Genomic DNA, 16,405 nt, shown 5'->3' on the forward strand with positions numbered 1-16,405 from the left:
GTATATAGGCTACGTGTGACATGAATGATGTGTGTTGTAAACCTCTGAAACATAGCAGGTCTAGAAGTGATCATGGTATATATGCTATGCAGTACATGCTAGTATTAACATTGGCACGGTTTCCGTTCTCCAGTATTAATGCTGACGTTTACAGAGATGACGGTGATTGGATACAAATGGGACTGATAGCTTGAATAATAATTATACTTCCACAAACTATCACATACCCAATACTACAACAAACCACTACCCACTACTACCGTACCTATAAATGGACGAAGCTAGCAAGTTGGCAGCCTCATGATACGAACCAATTAAATAATTACCCATCGTCGACGTGAGCAATTAATTGGATATTGAATTAACCAGGTGTCACTGAGCGGATCAGATACTTAAATATCTCCATACCAATACTTGCTCTACACAGGCTGCACTTAAGTAACTCTTAGATTCGTAGCTTTTACCCACAAGGTATTTTATTATTATTAATAGTAGTATCATTATTATTGTCATTTTCATACATGTTAATTAGAAAGCTTCTACGTATGGACATTTTTGTAGATTTTAAATGATTGACAGAGTAACTTCACACTCAACCAGACATACAATAATAGTGTTTGAACATGGAGTAGGACAACACCTGCACCTGGTGAGACTAAGGCAAACTTAGACTAAAAAATACCTGTAAGAAGTAAGGTTAGGCAGCAGTTAATCTGTACACGTGCAGTTAATGATACTTGGTGATCTACAGCTAATGACACAAGTGTTAATCACAGGATGAGAGCGAAAGCGTCGGTCCTGTGTAGTGTAGGGTGGAATCAAAGGCATTTCGTCTTATTAACTTTCCTCCTTTAGTCGACAATCTCTCTTCCCTTTCTCTTCGCGGCAATGTTGCTTCACTCTCTCTCTTTTACAGGTACTTTAACGGGCAATGTTCGGTGGATTTGGCATCCTGTGTACAGCCGGCAAGGCCGTGTGGTCGTAACGCACGTCTTGCCCGCGGTGCCCACCGTTTCTCTGTGGATGTCGGTCACACGAGAATAACCTGTTATAAGAAGGATGTACTATAACAGTGTTATAGTACATCCTTCTTTCCTCACACAGCCAAACTGTGGAATGCTCTACCTTCTTCTGTATTTCCATGCTCTTACAATGTCTCACTTTAAAAAGCTGATTTTCCGGCATCTTCGTGGTGTAGATTGTTACGATTTGGGGATTTAGAATATAGTTAAAAGTCTACCCAGATCCCAACAGGCAACAACAATAAAAAAAAGACAATCGGACTATAAAAGGGTAGACAGAGGATGCGAGTTTGTGTTGTGTATAATAAAGTACCATAAATTCCTTAACAAAATATTCAGCTTTCTATAATTTACCCTTAACCATACTTAACCTAAACATACGCAACATTGGCTTAACAGTATATACATATTTATACAGCATACAACAAACAGAAGCAAGTGGAGGGGGGAGGCAATATAAGATTACAAAATACTCAAGTGCAGTGCTGAGATGGCTGACGAGTAAGGCTGAGTATTGAAGAAGATGGTAGGTAGTCACTGTGCCGTAGGTTTCCAGGATAGGTGATCCTAGTGTGGTCACTTCCCAGAGTAAACTGAACACTCCTCGATCTGGAGCTGATGAGGAAAACTTCGAGGAGGTGACCAACAACCAGGATATGGAGAAGGGAAACCCCAGAGTGGTAACTAAGACTAGTCATACTCCGGTTTCGTCCCTAGATGGCGTGGTTCGTAGTGCTGGGTAGGTAGATCATGACAATTGATGGCGTGGTTCGTAACAAGATTAATACAGTATAACCTTTTTTTTTTCTATATTTACAATTTCTTTCCGTTCTTTTTTTTTCAAGCCCCCCCCCCTCCGTAGTGGGTCTTTTGACCTGTGCCCGGGTGGGCTAATTCCCGTAAAAAAAAAGTGACGTAACAACCGTCTACCGTCACTAATAAAAAAAAAAAGAATTCACACATTCAAGGTGTGGTAATTTAGAATCACCTGAAGATTAGACACCCTAATTTATTTCCCCGTAGATTAATCACAATAACACTAAGCTACACCAATCTGCCTTAACATAATGTAACCTATCTCAAATCTAATCTAGCCTACCCTAATTTAATCTAACTTATGCTAATGTAATCTACATTAATCTAACGTAACCTTACCTAACTTAACCAAATCTAACCGATAGTGCAATAAATTGGTGTCTAATCTTCAGGCGATTGATTTCTCATATAATTAAAACTATTTTTCAGGTAAAAAAAAATAGAAGTCTTGACTAAAAATAGGAGAAACAGTAGCAGCTTACTTAATAAATTTCTATCAGCACAAAAATCTAAATCTCAACCTGATTAACGTTGATATAACAATGTATATGGATCACCTTCAGAGTTGCCAACTTAGCGACTTTGTAGCTAGATCTAGAGCTTTTTGTTTTTTTCTAGCGACATTTTAGAGCGATTTGCGACTTGTCGCAAATCTAGAGATATCCACAGAAATCTAGCGACTTTCTGGATACTTTTGGACTGTCCATGAAAACTCAGTTTTCCTAATTTCGAGCCATAATATATAGCAACGGGGTTACAGGGACAATAAATAATAAGAAAAGTTTAATACATTTGAACGGGTCGTGGTACAGAAGGAGGGACACGTCTATTTCCTGATCACTTGATGTCAGCCCGTCCATGCATCTAACACCCTAAAATTGTGGTCAGAAGTGGCAAATTACAGAGATGCGACAGGTGAAAACCCTTACCATGATCTGGCTTAAATTGCACTCGCTGCCTTATCTCTTCCGCATTCAAACGCAGATGTAGAGCGCACATTTAGTAATATGAACTTTGTGAAATCAAAATTGCGCAACAAAATGAAACTATCGACATTAAAGGCAATTCTTACAATAAAGTATGGGTTAAAAAGACAGAACACCTGTTGTGCAAGTTATGAACTTCCTAGTGATATTTTAAGAAAGATAGGGACTGTGGAGGCATACAGTTACAAGAGAACCTGAACCAAGCACTTCACATGCTTCCAGCTCTACAGTTGTTCACACTGCCGACGACTACGAAGAGGACTGGGATGCAATTACTATTGAATAATAGGTAAGTGTGCACATTAAACTTTAAACAAAATAATATTTTTATTTTTACATAATGCATTTTATTTATACTCCGTCCATTATAGTCGGCATTATGAAAATATTATTTGCATCAAATTACTGAAGGGGGGGAATAATAGCTAGCGACTTTTCATGGAAGATTTAGCGACATTTAGCTACTTTTAGGTACCAGCCTAGCGACATTTGAAAATCCGAGTTGGCAATCCTGATCACCTTAGGCCAGAGTGTTGTGATGGTACTGAGTGTGAGCAGGTTCAGATATATCCTGAAGCTAGTACCTGTAAAGTATTTGCCAACAGAGACGTAAACGACCGTCCGAGCAGCTAACGAGCCACGAAGAGGATAATAGTAAAAGTAACACTGAAAATACATTGTGAATCCGCCTTTGAACACCGAACGCCACAGCCAGGGCGTCGGAATGTTCACGAACTTAAAACAATAACAATTAACAAACGTTTTAGTTGACAGTCACTCGGTTCTGTGCAGTAGAGGAGACACCTTAATATAAACTAGTCATAAAAAATAAGAAGTGATGATCGTTTGGCCTGGGACGAGCAGAAAGAAGCTACCATCCTTAAGCTCATTGGTGGAAGAAGCCAACAAAGCCCAGAAGACTGTGAGGGGTAAATTTTTTGGAGTGAAAGTTGTGAACTCTTGGAAACAATCTACCAGAGAGTGTTGTAACGGCACCGAGTGTGAGCTGCCTTGACCAACACTGGAGCAGGTTCAGATATATCCTGTAGCTAGTACCTGTAAAGTATTTGCCAACAGTGTGTAACAGAGACGTGACTGATCGCCCAGGCAGCTAACGAGCCTATCAGTGGTGAAGAGGATGACAGAAGAACAGTTGACATCTCATATACTATATATCTTCTTCCTTTAGATAAATGGTAATTCTTGATACATTTTGTGGTAATTATTGAAGATGACCAGTGACCAAATTTTTCATATTAAACAAAAATGCTGCAAAATACCACAATTTTACTGTGTTTTACAGTAGACACTGCTTTCACGTAAAAAATAAATAAATTACAGATCATAGTTAGTTCTTTGTTTAATATGCCGGGGGATCTGGAGGAAGGAGCCTCACAGCTAAGAAGTTAGGTAAGGTTAGGTTCCAGTAGGTTTCTTTTATTAGGTTGTTGAGGTCTTCTAACAATGCTTCTGCTGCTTGTTTATCTTATCAACTAAGGTTAGGTTAGGTTTAATTTAGCAACAAACACTTTTTAACACATTTGTCAAAGGTACGACAGTGTCCACAATAAAACAGTGAAAGTGCGGCATTTTTAAATTCGTTTTCTACAAAAAATTGGCAGTGGGCCAGTTGTCAATAGTTACGGTCTGTTATTTAGTAACATTTTTTATGACCTTTGTTTAATAACTAATATGTGGTAATGATATTACAGTGGGGTATGCTATAACGAACGGATCCTACTACGAATATTACTATAACGAACGGTTTTACCTATAAAATTGAGAATGCTATAACGAACGAAACTCCTCAACGAACATAATTTAAATTTTTTTATTTATTTTTTTTCTAATTTATTGTTTTATTATTACAAGTATTAATGATATTCTTTATTTCAGGGGTTTAGATGCATATTTATGCACTTTTTTACAATTTTTACAATTTTATATTATATTTTTCAGTGTTAAGTGGTTGTATTTGGGGGCCTGGAACGGATTAATCCTATAACAAACGAATGCTATAACGAACAAGGTTCTAGAACCAATTAGATTCATTATAGCATACCCCACTGTATTACAGGAGATACTGTATAAGTTTTGGTATGAAGCACAAATGTTTCTCCGACAGATGAGTAGCACGGACTCCAGCGATGACCATGCTCTAGCTGACACTGTTCCCTTAGGCAGAGGCGTCTTAGGCATGGATCATTCTCTCCAGCGATCACTAGCAACCTACCGCTATGAGAACGCTCTTGTTAAGACGGAACTGTCTGCTGCCTTAGAGAGACATGCTCGGGAAATGGAAGAACTTAGACTTAAATATGAAACTCTGGTGAGTCTTTTGAAATGAAGAACTTTATTATTCAAGATTTGAATTAACACTCATGAACTCATAAAGATTCAGTATGGTAATTGAAATTTTAGGTATTGTATGTTTAAAAAATGCAAGTACTTGTACTGTACAGTAATGTATTTTAAAATGACCTTTTTCTTTACCCTGTACTGTCCAGGGTAATTACTTTTAAGAACTAAATATAGTAAAATTAAAATTGACTGAATGATTCTGAGTTCAATATAATTACAGTATTTAACTTTGCTAAGCATAGGTAAGTGCACCTGGTGTCCTGATTTATATACATATATATATTTTTTTTATGGTTCAGGACCCCACCTGTTGCTTTAAACCTTCATGTGATTTTATAAATTAGGAATTGATTTACTTTTGCCATTATATAAAATCCTCTTTGGATACTGGTTATTAAAAAGAAAGAATGGCATTTGTACACTTTATAATATTGCAATTTTGAAATTTTCTCAGCAAAGAAAAGGAAAAATTATTACCGCAACACATTAAAGCTTTGTTACTCTGCAGATGAAGGGAAATGAAAGGCAACGATTAGCAACTGAGAAAGAGCTTTCTGAAGTTCAAGATACACAAGCAGAGAAACAGTGGAGGTTACAACAGACCAATCTTCAGCTGCAGCAGAAGATCAAGGTAGTACAGTATATTGAACACATGGGTTTTTATTTTCAACCAGTGTTGGATTGATGTACGGGCTAGTTCAGTTTTTGTTTATTGTACAGTACTACTCTGGAACTTTTATCAAATAGTGAAAAGAAATTGAGTCCTGTCGGCAAGAGATATTTCAAATTATTTAAAAAAAAACTTGTGTACAGAATTAAATGTGTACTGAAATACAGAGTATGGTCCTTTTTTTTCCTTTTCTTTTTTGGGTGTACTGTACAGTGTATTGCATCTGTGGATGGTGTCTTCTTTGTAATGATGTACTGTACAATTTATGGCGTGTGATTAGCTTTACAGTAGAGAGTTAGTTGGTGGTGTAGTGTGTGAGTTGGTCTACAATGTATGTTTGTGACTGTTTATTGGTGTACAGTGATTATTCCTCATTCTGCAATGTCTCACGTGAGGCCACTTATACAACTGTGACATCTCTCATATGAGAACTGCCATTTCTTATATTATGTGACAATTTTAGCATTCATAAATTATGTCACATGTCCCAGTAGAAGTCATACTACCCACATCCCGATAAGGCTCTCAGTTGCCGTTGTCACGATGGAAGATGCACGTTCGTCACCCTAATGACATATTACCTGCCAAAAGCTCACTTCCATTCCTCTCCAGAATTTCAAGTAAGCCAAAGATAACAAAGGGAAAGTCTAGTCCATATGACACCTCCCTTGACACCCGCCCTCCTAGTTGGTCGGTTGTTTGAGCTTTAGGTTTATCAATTGCCAGAGTCATTAAGGCCATCAATGCCAAGCTACATCTACCAACCTTAATACTTTCTTCAGGTGGTAAGGATATATTCTCACTGCGTATATGGTCCTTGACTTGCGCCCTCCTATCTAACCCAGGGCTGCCACCCACCCCCCCATCAATACAGGTTGGACTTCGCTAATCCGGGAAGCTTGGGACCAGACTGGTTCCAGATTAGCAAAAATTCCGAACCATCGAAACCAAGGTAAAAAATATGGGGAGATAATGCATAAAATGTACTATTACTGGTACCAATGCAACTTACATCAGCATAAATCCAGTCCAGATTTACTGGACCTCTTTATGACAATGTATTAGTGCTATGGCACAAGTTTACTGTTCTGTGACACAGAAATAAGTAGATTAGCAGAAAAAGCAGAGAAATTGTACCATTGTTCCAGTCCAATTTCTTCAGTATAGACACCTTTTCTAAAATAGTTAATGTCACATGCATATGTTTTGCTGCATTACAATTATTGCCACTGCTTGCTGGTCTCTTAGGAGGCACATTATAAGTATTTAAAGGTAAAACAGAAGCAAGAGCCACTAGAAGTGAGCTATGGCAGACGTAAACAATGTTGGCGGGTGATGGTGGTGCCGCAGCTGACCAAGTAGCAGTCTTGGAAACTAACGACAACCAGATTCAAACACAGTCCCGAACCATCGGGTCCAAACTGTATTTTCCCCACCCTCTTGACTCATTGTGAGAAAGGCCTTCAGCTCGCAGATATGCTAGTAGGAGGGATGGATGATTACTTTTGATTGCGAGTGTACTACATCTCTCATGTTCATCTCATACACCTTTGTATGTTGAGTGCTGATAATTATTTTTCTCTTAAAAATAAGTGCTTTTGATAAATAAAACACCAACTATTATTATTTTCATTATTCTACATGAAAGTAGTGGGGCAAGTTCTTGAAAGAGTTAACTACTGTATGTCATTTTGATTGAAAACAAACAGGTGTTAGAGGAAGATGTGGAAGCTGGTAATAGAACCCAAGACAAACTGATGAAGGAGAAGACCCAAGTTGAGGAGGAGTTACAGCAGCACAAACTTTCACACCAGACTAAACTTCAGGCTATCAAGGTATTTCAGCTGACCTTATCCACTAGTGAGTCAAATTGTAAATGACACAGTAAAGGGTACAGTAGCACCAAAACACATGCTTCTCAAGTTGTTTACCAGCAATGCAAAGCAAACATTAATATGGAGTACAGAGTAAGTTGCTACTGGCATTGTTTGCAAGCCATCACAGATCCCACATGCTTCCTAAGACAGCTTACTCACACAGCTCTATATGTTTCTGATGGTTTGCTCCTTTAATTTTAATAATGCATCTACTATACATGCTTTCAAACATCTCAAGATGTCTCTAATAATGACAGAAGAACACCAGTGTTCACACTGCTGCAACAATTTGAGTACGTAGTAAGTGGTTGGACAAAGGCGAGAATAATATGTCTGAAGATGACATAGGCTTAACTGCTATCTATGATATTCCTAAGTAGAAGGGAACATGACAGAAATTTTATGCTGAATCGCCCAAGAAGACTATCTCTGTTATACCTACTGATAATATGGTAATATTTACTGTTTTCTGCTTTTATGGGTCCTCAAAAGATAATTCTCTTGAAAAACCAGAACTCTTTAAAATTCTGACAACACCATTTCCCTATATGGGCTGGAGAACACAAAGTTACTGTATTACATGAACCTCTTGATCACCACATGGTCTAATAACTCCCTTTAGCACCTATTATTACCATCACTCATGCTTATGGCACCTCAGCCATCATGTATTGAAAAAATTAAGCATTACATTTGTATTGTACTCATCAGGAAGAAGTTTTATATACCTGTATTATAATTTGTTCATCTCTAATACTATGGTATGTAATTTGCAATTGAAGCAAGAAAAAAACCAGCTGAGTGAGACTGTTGATGTGTTACGTGGGGAGCTGGACAAGGAGCGAACCACAGTGAGAGAATTAACTACGACCCTTAACTCTGAGAGGCATCAACAGCAGCTTATTAAGGCGAGTTAAATTTAACAAACAACCTCATTTGGATAATAATTTTTTAATACAGTACATCATTAAAGATACCTACATATAAAACTTGACAATAATATTAGCACACTTTTATTTGGTAGATGAATATTCATCACCACCACCATTTTATTGCTGTTTTCCATGCTTCCATGGATTAGCTGTGATTATCCAATCGCAAGTTTTATGGTTGGATGTCCTTCCTATCACCAACCTGCTTTTACTGATGGAAGCTAGCAAAGCAGGGTTGCTACTCCCTTAGGTAATCATATATTTTGGAATTGGACATTCATGTTAATATAAAGATTTATTTCTTTTTCACTCTTGCAAGCCTTTTTCCACTTCAGTACTGGGAGGCTGGTGTAAAGATCAAATTACGTACTTTGCTTCATATGCTGTCATTAAATCTGCCCGCAAACTATTCATCGCCGAAATATTTTTTATGTTATGTGTTACCCTTTCAGAGTCGCCTTTCAGAAGTAGAACAGCAGTGTCGAGTACAGCTAACAGCAGCTCAAAATGAAGCTGCTCAGCTCCGGCGAGGTAAAGATAAAGAAGCCGCGACAGCCACTCAACGTATTAATGGTAATCAACTAGTTTTAAGTTGTAGTTTAACTGGACAAACTTTTAGTGTTCGTCCTAAATTTAAGGTAACGAGTATTGTTGTCACACCATGCCATCCTTCTCTGTCTATCCACCAGGATGACCATCCCACCATTTCATTACAAAGTTTTGAGAAAATTTTATCAACTTGGAAGCTTGATCTAAGACTTGTTGTCCTAAATACTCTCCCATTTTTAACAACTGAAAGTTTATATAATTTCAGAACTGATGAGCATTGTAGAGGAAGAGAAAGCAGCAGTTATCAGAGTCAAGGAACGAGCAGCAGCCAAAGAGTTAGATTTGGAAAAACGCATTGCTGAAGAGAGACAATCACATCTATCAAGTTCACACCAACTTGCACAGCAAAACTTCCAGATGCAAGATCATATTAAGGTGGATGTAACATCCAGTATACCATTTCTTATAATTTGGGAGGCAAAAAAGGATATGATAAACAGATAGTTACCTGCCTGAGGTCATCAAGCTTTGTTGTGTTACCTGTACTTAGAAATGGAAATGACAAAATTAATAAATTGGATAGGAACAATTTATTACTTAGCCACAAAGTTACAGATGTAAAGTGTTCAGTTGTAATAGTGTAGACAAGGCTTAGCCTTTTGAGGACTGAGCTCCCTGAACTCTTCCACCTTGGGAAACAATAATGTCATGCACGGGGGAGAGTGAGGATTTCAAAACAATATATATTTCTTACAAATAGTGAAGGGAGATAACTCCTGGGTTGATTGATTGATTGGTTTATGGAATTTAGGCTCAAAGCCAAGCACTGGAACCAAGAGACCATTTGCACTGTATGACAATTAGGGGATATCTCTTATATTAAACACACCACATCCTATTAAAGCAAATTTAAAAAATGCTAATTCTTCACCTCATCCGACAAACGAAGAGGACAAACGGATAAAAAAAACTTGGCTCAGTTTCCACCATGGGACCGCTGGGCACAAAAGCCTACACGGCTACATAGAGTATGCCTTAGATTAAAACTATTTTTCCATATTAAAACTTGTAATATAACCAAATTTGTTTTAAAAGTTTAACAACATTAACAATATCTCCCATATCATTTAAAATTTTGTTGATGGATTTATCATTCAAAGAATTGTATCTCCTTTGAAGATTAAAAGACCTACTGTCAACTAGAATATAGTTAGCTGTCAGTTCAGTGTGACAGGAATTGCAGTGAGGGGCTTGTCGCTCAACTCCACTCTGAAATATAGTGATGCGTGAGCATATGACACATATGTTTGACAATAAATTATTCATTACCACATCTAATGTTACTTACAGTCCAGTATTTTGTTTAATCTACCTAACTTCCCATTTCCCAGAAGTAGTTAAGTTCAATAAAGAATGATTCGCAGTGAATGATGATTTCAGGAACCTAATATTGTTATTTACAGGAGTATTTAGGGTTCAGTGTAGTCTTGCTTTGAATGGATGAGGAGAAGTCATTCCACAGCTTCACATAACGGTATTTAAAAGTTGTTTAGGAATGAGAAGAACTCATAGGAGATAGCCCCAGTAAGTCAAGGTGTCCAAAATGATATCTATCATTCATCCAGACACTATCAAGTTGTATTTCAAGGATAGAAAACCAGTTTGATGTCATCACTGGTTGCAGCATCCCATTTTTATTAAGTGTTGTCTATCCTATTATGTTTTTGTGTGCCAACTTTCATGCCTAGTCATGGACAGTGGGGGACTACAGTACTTGCTTACTGATCTACTAATGGATCAGTGACAAAATAATTGGTTCATTACAGTTTGGTCACACAAACTTTTTGCCATTGTATCAATTTACTGTTACAGACTGTAATTTCTTTTAACATTAAAATAACTTTGTCCTCTTTCTAATATCAAATCCCACCATATAATAATATTGTATTTTTATATTATAAACCACAATTCATAGGCTCTTGAGGCTGAAGCAAACAATGCAGAACAAAACAAAGACACCAGAGTGACTGAAATCCAGGCTGAGGTCTGGCAAGCAACAGAGAAATTTCACAGTGTGGAGAGAGAGAAGGTGGTGCTTGAGGCCAGACTGGCTTCCCTGGAGAGTATGGAAGGACTGCTGCGTCGGGAGAAAGAAGAATGTTCAACCCTACGTCTGGAGCTTCACCAGCAGCAGTCTGAGGTACAAGAGCTTAAGACTCTCAGTGGTGAACTTCAGCAACACATTCAACAGCTCAAGGACAAGTAAGGATTTTATTTTACATTTAGGAAACTATAAGTGCTGATCTTCGTACAGTTTAAACAGAGCAAATATATTTTCTCTACCATTTTGAGATGAAGAATTACTGAATCCATCCCTAATAGTGGGGGGCAGGGAGGTGAGATTGATTAGCAAACAATTAATGCATGTTTGCATTGAAGGAGAATTAATCCAATTTCTCATTTTAAGTTAGCGAGATCAGTGACAGTAATTACAGTAATGCATCCACAATATGGTACAGTTATGGTTTCTTTAAATTTCTTAATTAGTCATAAAAAGGTAATAAAGTAATGATATAGAACATTTTGGTAGTTCCAAAATGTAGTACAATACTGAAATTTCCAATAACTAATAATAATCTGCATTGGAAAAAATATTTTGGAAAGTATAGACTAAGAAACTAATTCACCTAAAATCATAACGCTGACTTAATCCTGCTGAAGTCTGCTGTATGTTCTGTAGTTTGTGATGTGCTACTGTACAGGTATCCCTTGTTTAAAGATGGGGATGCATCCTAAAAAAACATAATGCTAAATAGGGATAACAGTAAAGCACGTAGTTAAACGGATTGATTTATTAACGCCAAACTTCTATGTAAGCGATGTAGTTTAGAGTTAAACAATTTAGTGAGCAAAAGGTGAGCCTAATTATAATAAATTTTAAATTGCATACATCAAAAATGAACCAAATTTGTTTTGATAAACAATAAACTTGATGTGTAGCATCTCATAAAATACATTAGTACATACAGGTATTTTATAAACCAAAAATAGCTCCTAAAACCATCCCCTGGCCAACACAGTTCAGCCAGGCAGTCACCCAGCTGACTCGGAGACGTATGTGTGTGTGTACAGTATCTTCATTTTACTTATTTTATAGTTTTATATTATACAGTATTTTATTTATTTCCACAACTTTTTTTTATAATTCCATTACATGTAACAATGGCAAAATGCCATCTCTCAGGCCACCTCATCCCCAGTTTTTTCTTTTACCCAGTGGGTCGAGCTATCACTAAACCAAATTAACTTTTTTAATTAATAGTTATACAAGGTATACCTGTATTCTTTAGTTTTATTTATGTTCAAATCTTATTAAAAAAGAATTGTGTTTACATTGTAATTTTTCAGAACAATACCGTATTTAAACTAGAATATTTTGAGATACTGTATTTGCAACATTTCACCCAATCTGGAATCCTCCCCAATTCATTGAAAGGTTGAGTCTTTATTATTCTGAATTGTGGATATTACTGATCTTGAAAAGATTGGTCATGTACATATACACAACTACTGTGGAATAAGTACCCCTTGACAAGTTGACACAGTTGGGTAGTACAGTATCAGCCAAAAAATAACCTCACTCGTTAAACCATCAATTAGGGTTGTTACCAAACATCAATACTGTAACTCTTTGAAACCCAAAATTAAAAGGTACAGCAATATCTGTACAACTGTGTATGTTTGTGAGTCTATGTGGCTCAACATATAACATCCCAAAGTGAGAGATGTAGAGAATTTGGCCTGTTGCTCTTTACAGTATTGTACGTACAGTATATGGAAACTGCACCGTTAGTCTATATTTATAATGGGAAGACGACTGAACTAAATTATCGTAGTCCTGGGAATTCAAATATGACTGTTGACACTGGACATGTGGAATGCCATGACTCCGTAGTCTCTGAACTTTAATGATGACTTACTTCTGTTACCCATATCCAAGGTTACAATGGGAAGACACTGTAATGTTTTCCTAAAGAGGTGATTAGTCCCAGCCTTGTTTTAAACTCAAGGGACTTCATGGTGGCTATCAATGAGCCGATTTTTTTTTTAATTACCAACCTAGATATTTTGTGAAGTACTTCATAACTATCTTGTTTATAAGATACAAAACTTACTTATTGAAGAGTTATTGGAAAAACATAATTTCTAGGGATAAATTGTATTTACTATAATATACTAATGCTCACTTGTTACCCAAAAGACTGCGTGAAGCGCAAATTCAGCAAGATTTGGTGAAGGAAGAGTCTAGGAAATGCCGAGAACTTGGAGACTGTCGTTTGGCAGACCTACGAGCCTCTCATCAGGCGGAACTAGAACAACTGCGTGCCAGAATCTCAACATTGGAAGCTCTTCTTACTGACAAGAGCAACAAGTACCTAGAGGAGTGTAATCACCTTAAGCAGGTACAACTGTGTCACTGTTGAGAACTGTTACAGTACTGCAGTATCCAATGTTTTAGGCAGTGCTTGTCATTTTCATGGTGTAAATAACTGCAGTTATCAACATGTGTTTAATTTCATTTTAAATTATTTGAGTAAACACCCACAGCCATTTTTGGATCCACATAGGTCAAATTTAAAAAAAAAAATATGTATCAAGATCTATAATTTCTCTCCTGTCCCATCATTTGATCGAGGATAGAAAATATTGATTTTACACTGAATCATTTCCCGTGAGTGTGACAGCAGCCAATCACATATGTATCGGATAATATTTGTTTTCAGCCAATCGTGGATAGAGCAAATTGTTGTAATAATTTGAGTTAGTCTATGCCCATCTGGTTTCACGTGCCATGAAGAGAGAACAAACCCAGCGAGCTCGGATCATCAAATAATTTAAAAGTATGAAATGAAACAAGTTGGTAACTGCATTCGTCTCCTCTAATGTTACATCCTTATTACACTACCACTCACAACACAAACTTTGTCATTGTGCATCACAGCCCATCATGATAAACAGAAATCATCTTCAAATACTGTTGACTTCATTTCCTAGGATCTGCTGCTATCTGATACATTATGTTGCTTCACTTTAGGTTGTCAATCTGCTGTCAATAAGTACCTCTCCTCGCTAACCCGAACCAGCATGGTGGGTGGGGTGAATCTAGGGTGACAAGGAGCTGTGAATGTCTGTTCCCACTACAGCAAGTGTAGCATTCCCAGCAAACAATAAGATTTACATTTGTTGGGTTTGATGGATTGATTTATGGAATTTAGGTTAAAAGGCCAAGCACATTTGTTGGGGGAGAATGCAAATATGCCCTTGGCTGGGATAGAGGTAATATTTTTTAGTGTTGGCTGTGAACGGTAAACCAAATTTCCATGTAAGTTTAAGCACTTTCAACGTCATGAAAAAATGTTTGGGTCTTGAATTGTAACCCTGTTTTTGCTATGGTCTGCTATATCACTGCAGCTGTTGGGATATATTACCAGGACTGTGGCCTTTATTTTCAACATAATAAGCAGCTAAAGAGTTCAATGTAAGCTTTGATACCATTTATACAATTGTTTTGTGCAGAAGATAGAGTAGAACTTTATAGCCATGAACAGTGTACAGGTCCCAGGCTCTGTATGTGTGGGTGGCAGAAACACATGGATACCCTGCAGAGATATTTCACACCATTTGACCTAAATTGAACAGGACAAATTAACAGGAGATTGTTTGAAGCTTTGAGCTTTATTTAAGTTTTAGAATGATCTAAAATTGAAGTGTGTGGTAGTTTCTATTATTTTTGGGGGTGGGGTGGAGAAGAAAACACACATTTCAACAGAACCATGATGGCATATACTGTACATTAGTTTTGGTGTTAAGTGCATTATTTGATCTCTGGTTAAAGATTGTATACATAAACATTTTTTATTTCCCTTTAATTCTAGAAAGTTCAAACTTATGGACGATTAATTAAGAAACTGAGGTATAAGCTGGAAATTGGAGAAGTTCAAGTTGAGCAGCTGGAGGCTCAGCGTAATGCTTTGCAAGATAATGTTCCTGCACATGTTTACAGGCGACTTCAAAGCCAACTGCAAGATGTAACAAGAAAACACAACGAGTTTGCAGCATTTATCCGTGGTTTAAGCGAATTTCAGAGCACTCTACCAGAGGTAAGAAGTTTATCTTGATCATAATACTGTAGGTCTAAAATGAATTTCAGTTAAGTTAAAGCTCAATACAGTACTATAAAGTATATACAGGTAATCTTCGACTTACGACAAGCCGGACATACGACCGCTGTGGTCGTATAAAATATTTTTCAAATTACGTATTTTCTAGTACCGACGTTAGTGATCGCGCTGTGTACTGACAAAATTTTCGTTTGTAATTCCCTTTAAAATGGCTGGCAAGCATAAAAGTGAGAGTTCTCTTGGTGCTGAGAATAAAAAGAGACACCCATTTGAGAATTTTTGTATTATTTTCGACTTACGACCTGGTCGTCGGGACGGAACCCCGTCGTAAGTCGAGGAGAGACTGTATATGTAAACTATTGGAAGTTAACATAAGTGGTAGCAGATAAATGAACTGTTAGTTCTGATCTAATATTTTTGGTCGTATTAGGGATGGGGAATACTAACAGAAATATTAATAAGCAAAGTTGGGAGTAGGATAGATTGATTGATTGTGGAAATTACATACCTGGCAACTCAACAGCTTAGGTCATGTCGCTGAATTAAAATAAAAGCTTAGAAGACTAATATCAATTACTGCAAGGCAAAAACGTAAATAATAAATAGTGTAGAACTTTCGTACAAACAATTTAAACATTAATAGACGACTCAAATCTTGTGTAGAAGGCCGGATTCCTCCATGAAGGAGAGGACGTCCCCTCCCACACTACCCACTTCTCCCAACACCAAAGTGCTTGAGGGTAAGAGGGCCAGAGACTGGGATGGATGAATGAAAATGAAAACTGGGTCCCCAGAGATACAAAACCTTAGAGCATTTGTATAAACAGCCCGAGAACATTTTGAGTGGAGGACTGTGGACACCATCCCTCAGATAGGAGGACGGTACTCTAATTGATTGAACACATGCAGTGTTGATAGATGGATGGACTGTCAGAAATTATCCGACACTGCAGTATTGACAGATAAATAAACTTTCAGATGCAGTATAAGTTCTTATTTCAGTGTTCAAG

The 16,405-nt window shown here is 37.2% G+C and overlaps 1 protein-coding gene across 1 annotated transcript; it reads left to right on the forward strand.

Moving 5' to 3' along the window:
• The first annotated feature begins 3,334 nt into the window (after positions 1–3,334).
• On the forward strand, positions 3,335–15,530 carry LOC121869544 (golgin subfamily A member 4-like). Its single transcript, XM_042370929.1, has 10 exons — positions 3,335–4,020; positions 4,950–5,153; positions 5,694–5,816; positions 7,565–7,690; positions 8,515–8,640; positions 9,117–9,237; positions 9,479–9,648; positions 11,189–11,475; positions 13,475–13,676; positions 15,150–15,530. Exons 1-10 carry the CDS (start codon positions 4,018–4,020, stop codon positions 15,390–15,392), a joined length of 1,605 nt encoding a protein of 534 aa, XP_042226863.1. The 5' UTR covers positions 3,335–4,017; the 3' UTR covers positions 15,393–15,530.
• Positions 15,531–16,405: the final 875 nt, after the last annotated feature.

The sequence above is a fragment of the Homarus americanus genome, unplaced genomic scaffold (assembly GCF_018991925.1).
Source record: "Homarus americanus isolate GMGI-L3 unplaced genomic scaffold, GMGI_Hamer_2.0 scaffold23578, whole genome shotgun sequence".
NCBI classification, from domain to species: Eukaryota; Metazoa; Arthropoda; class Malacostraca; order Decapoda; family Nephropidae; genus Homarus; species Homarus americanus.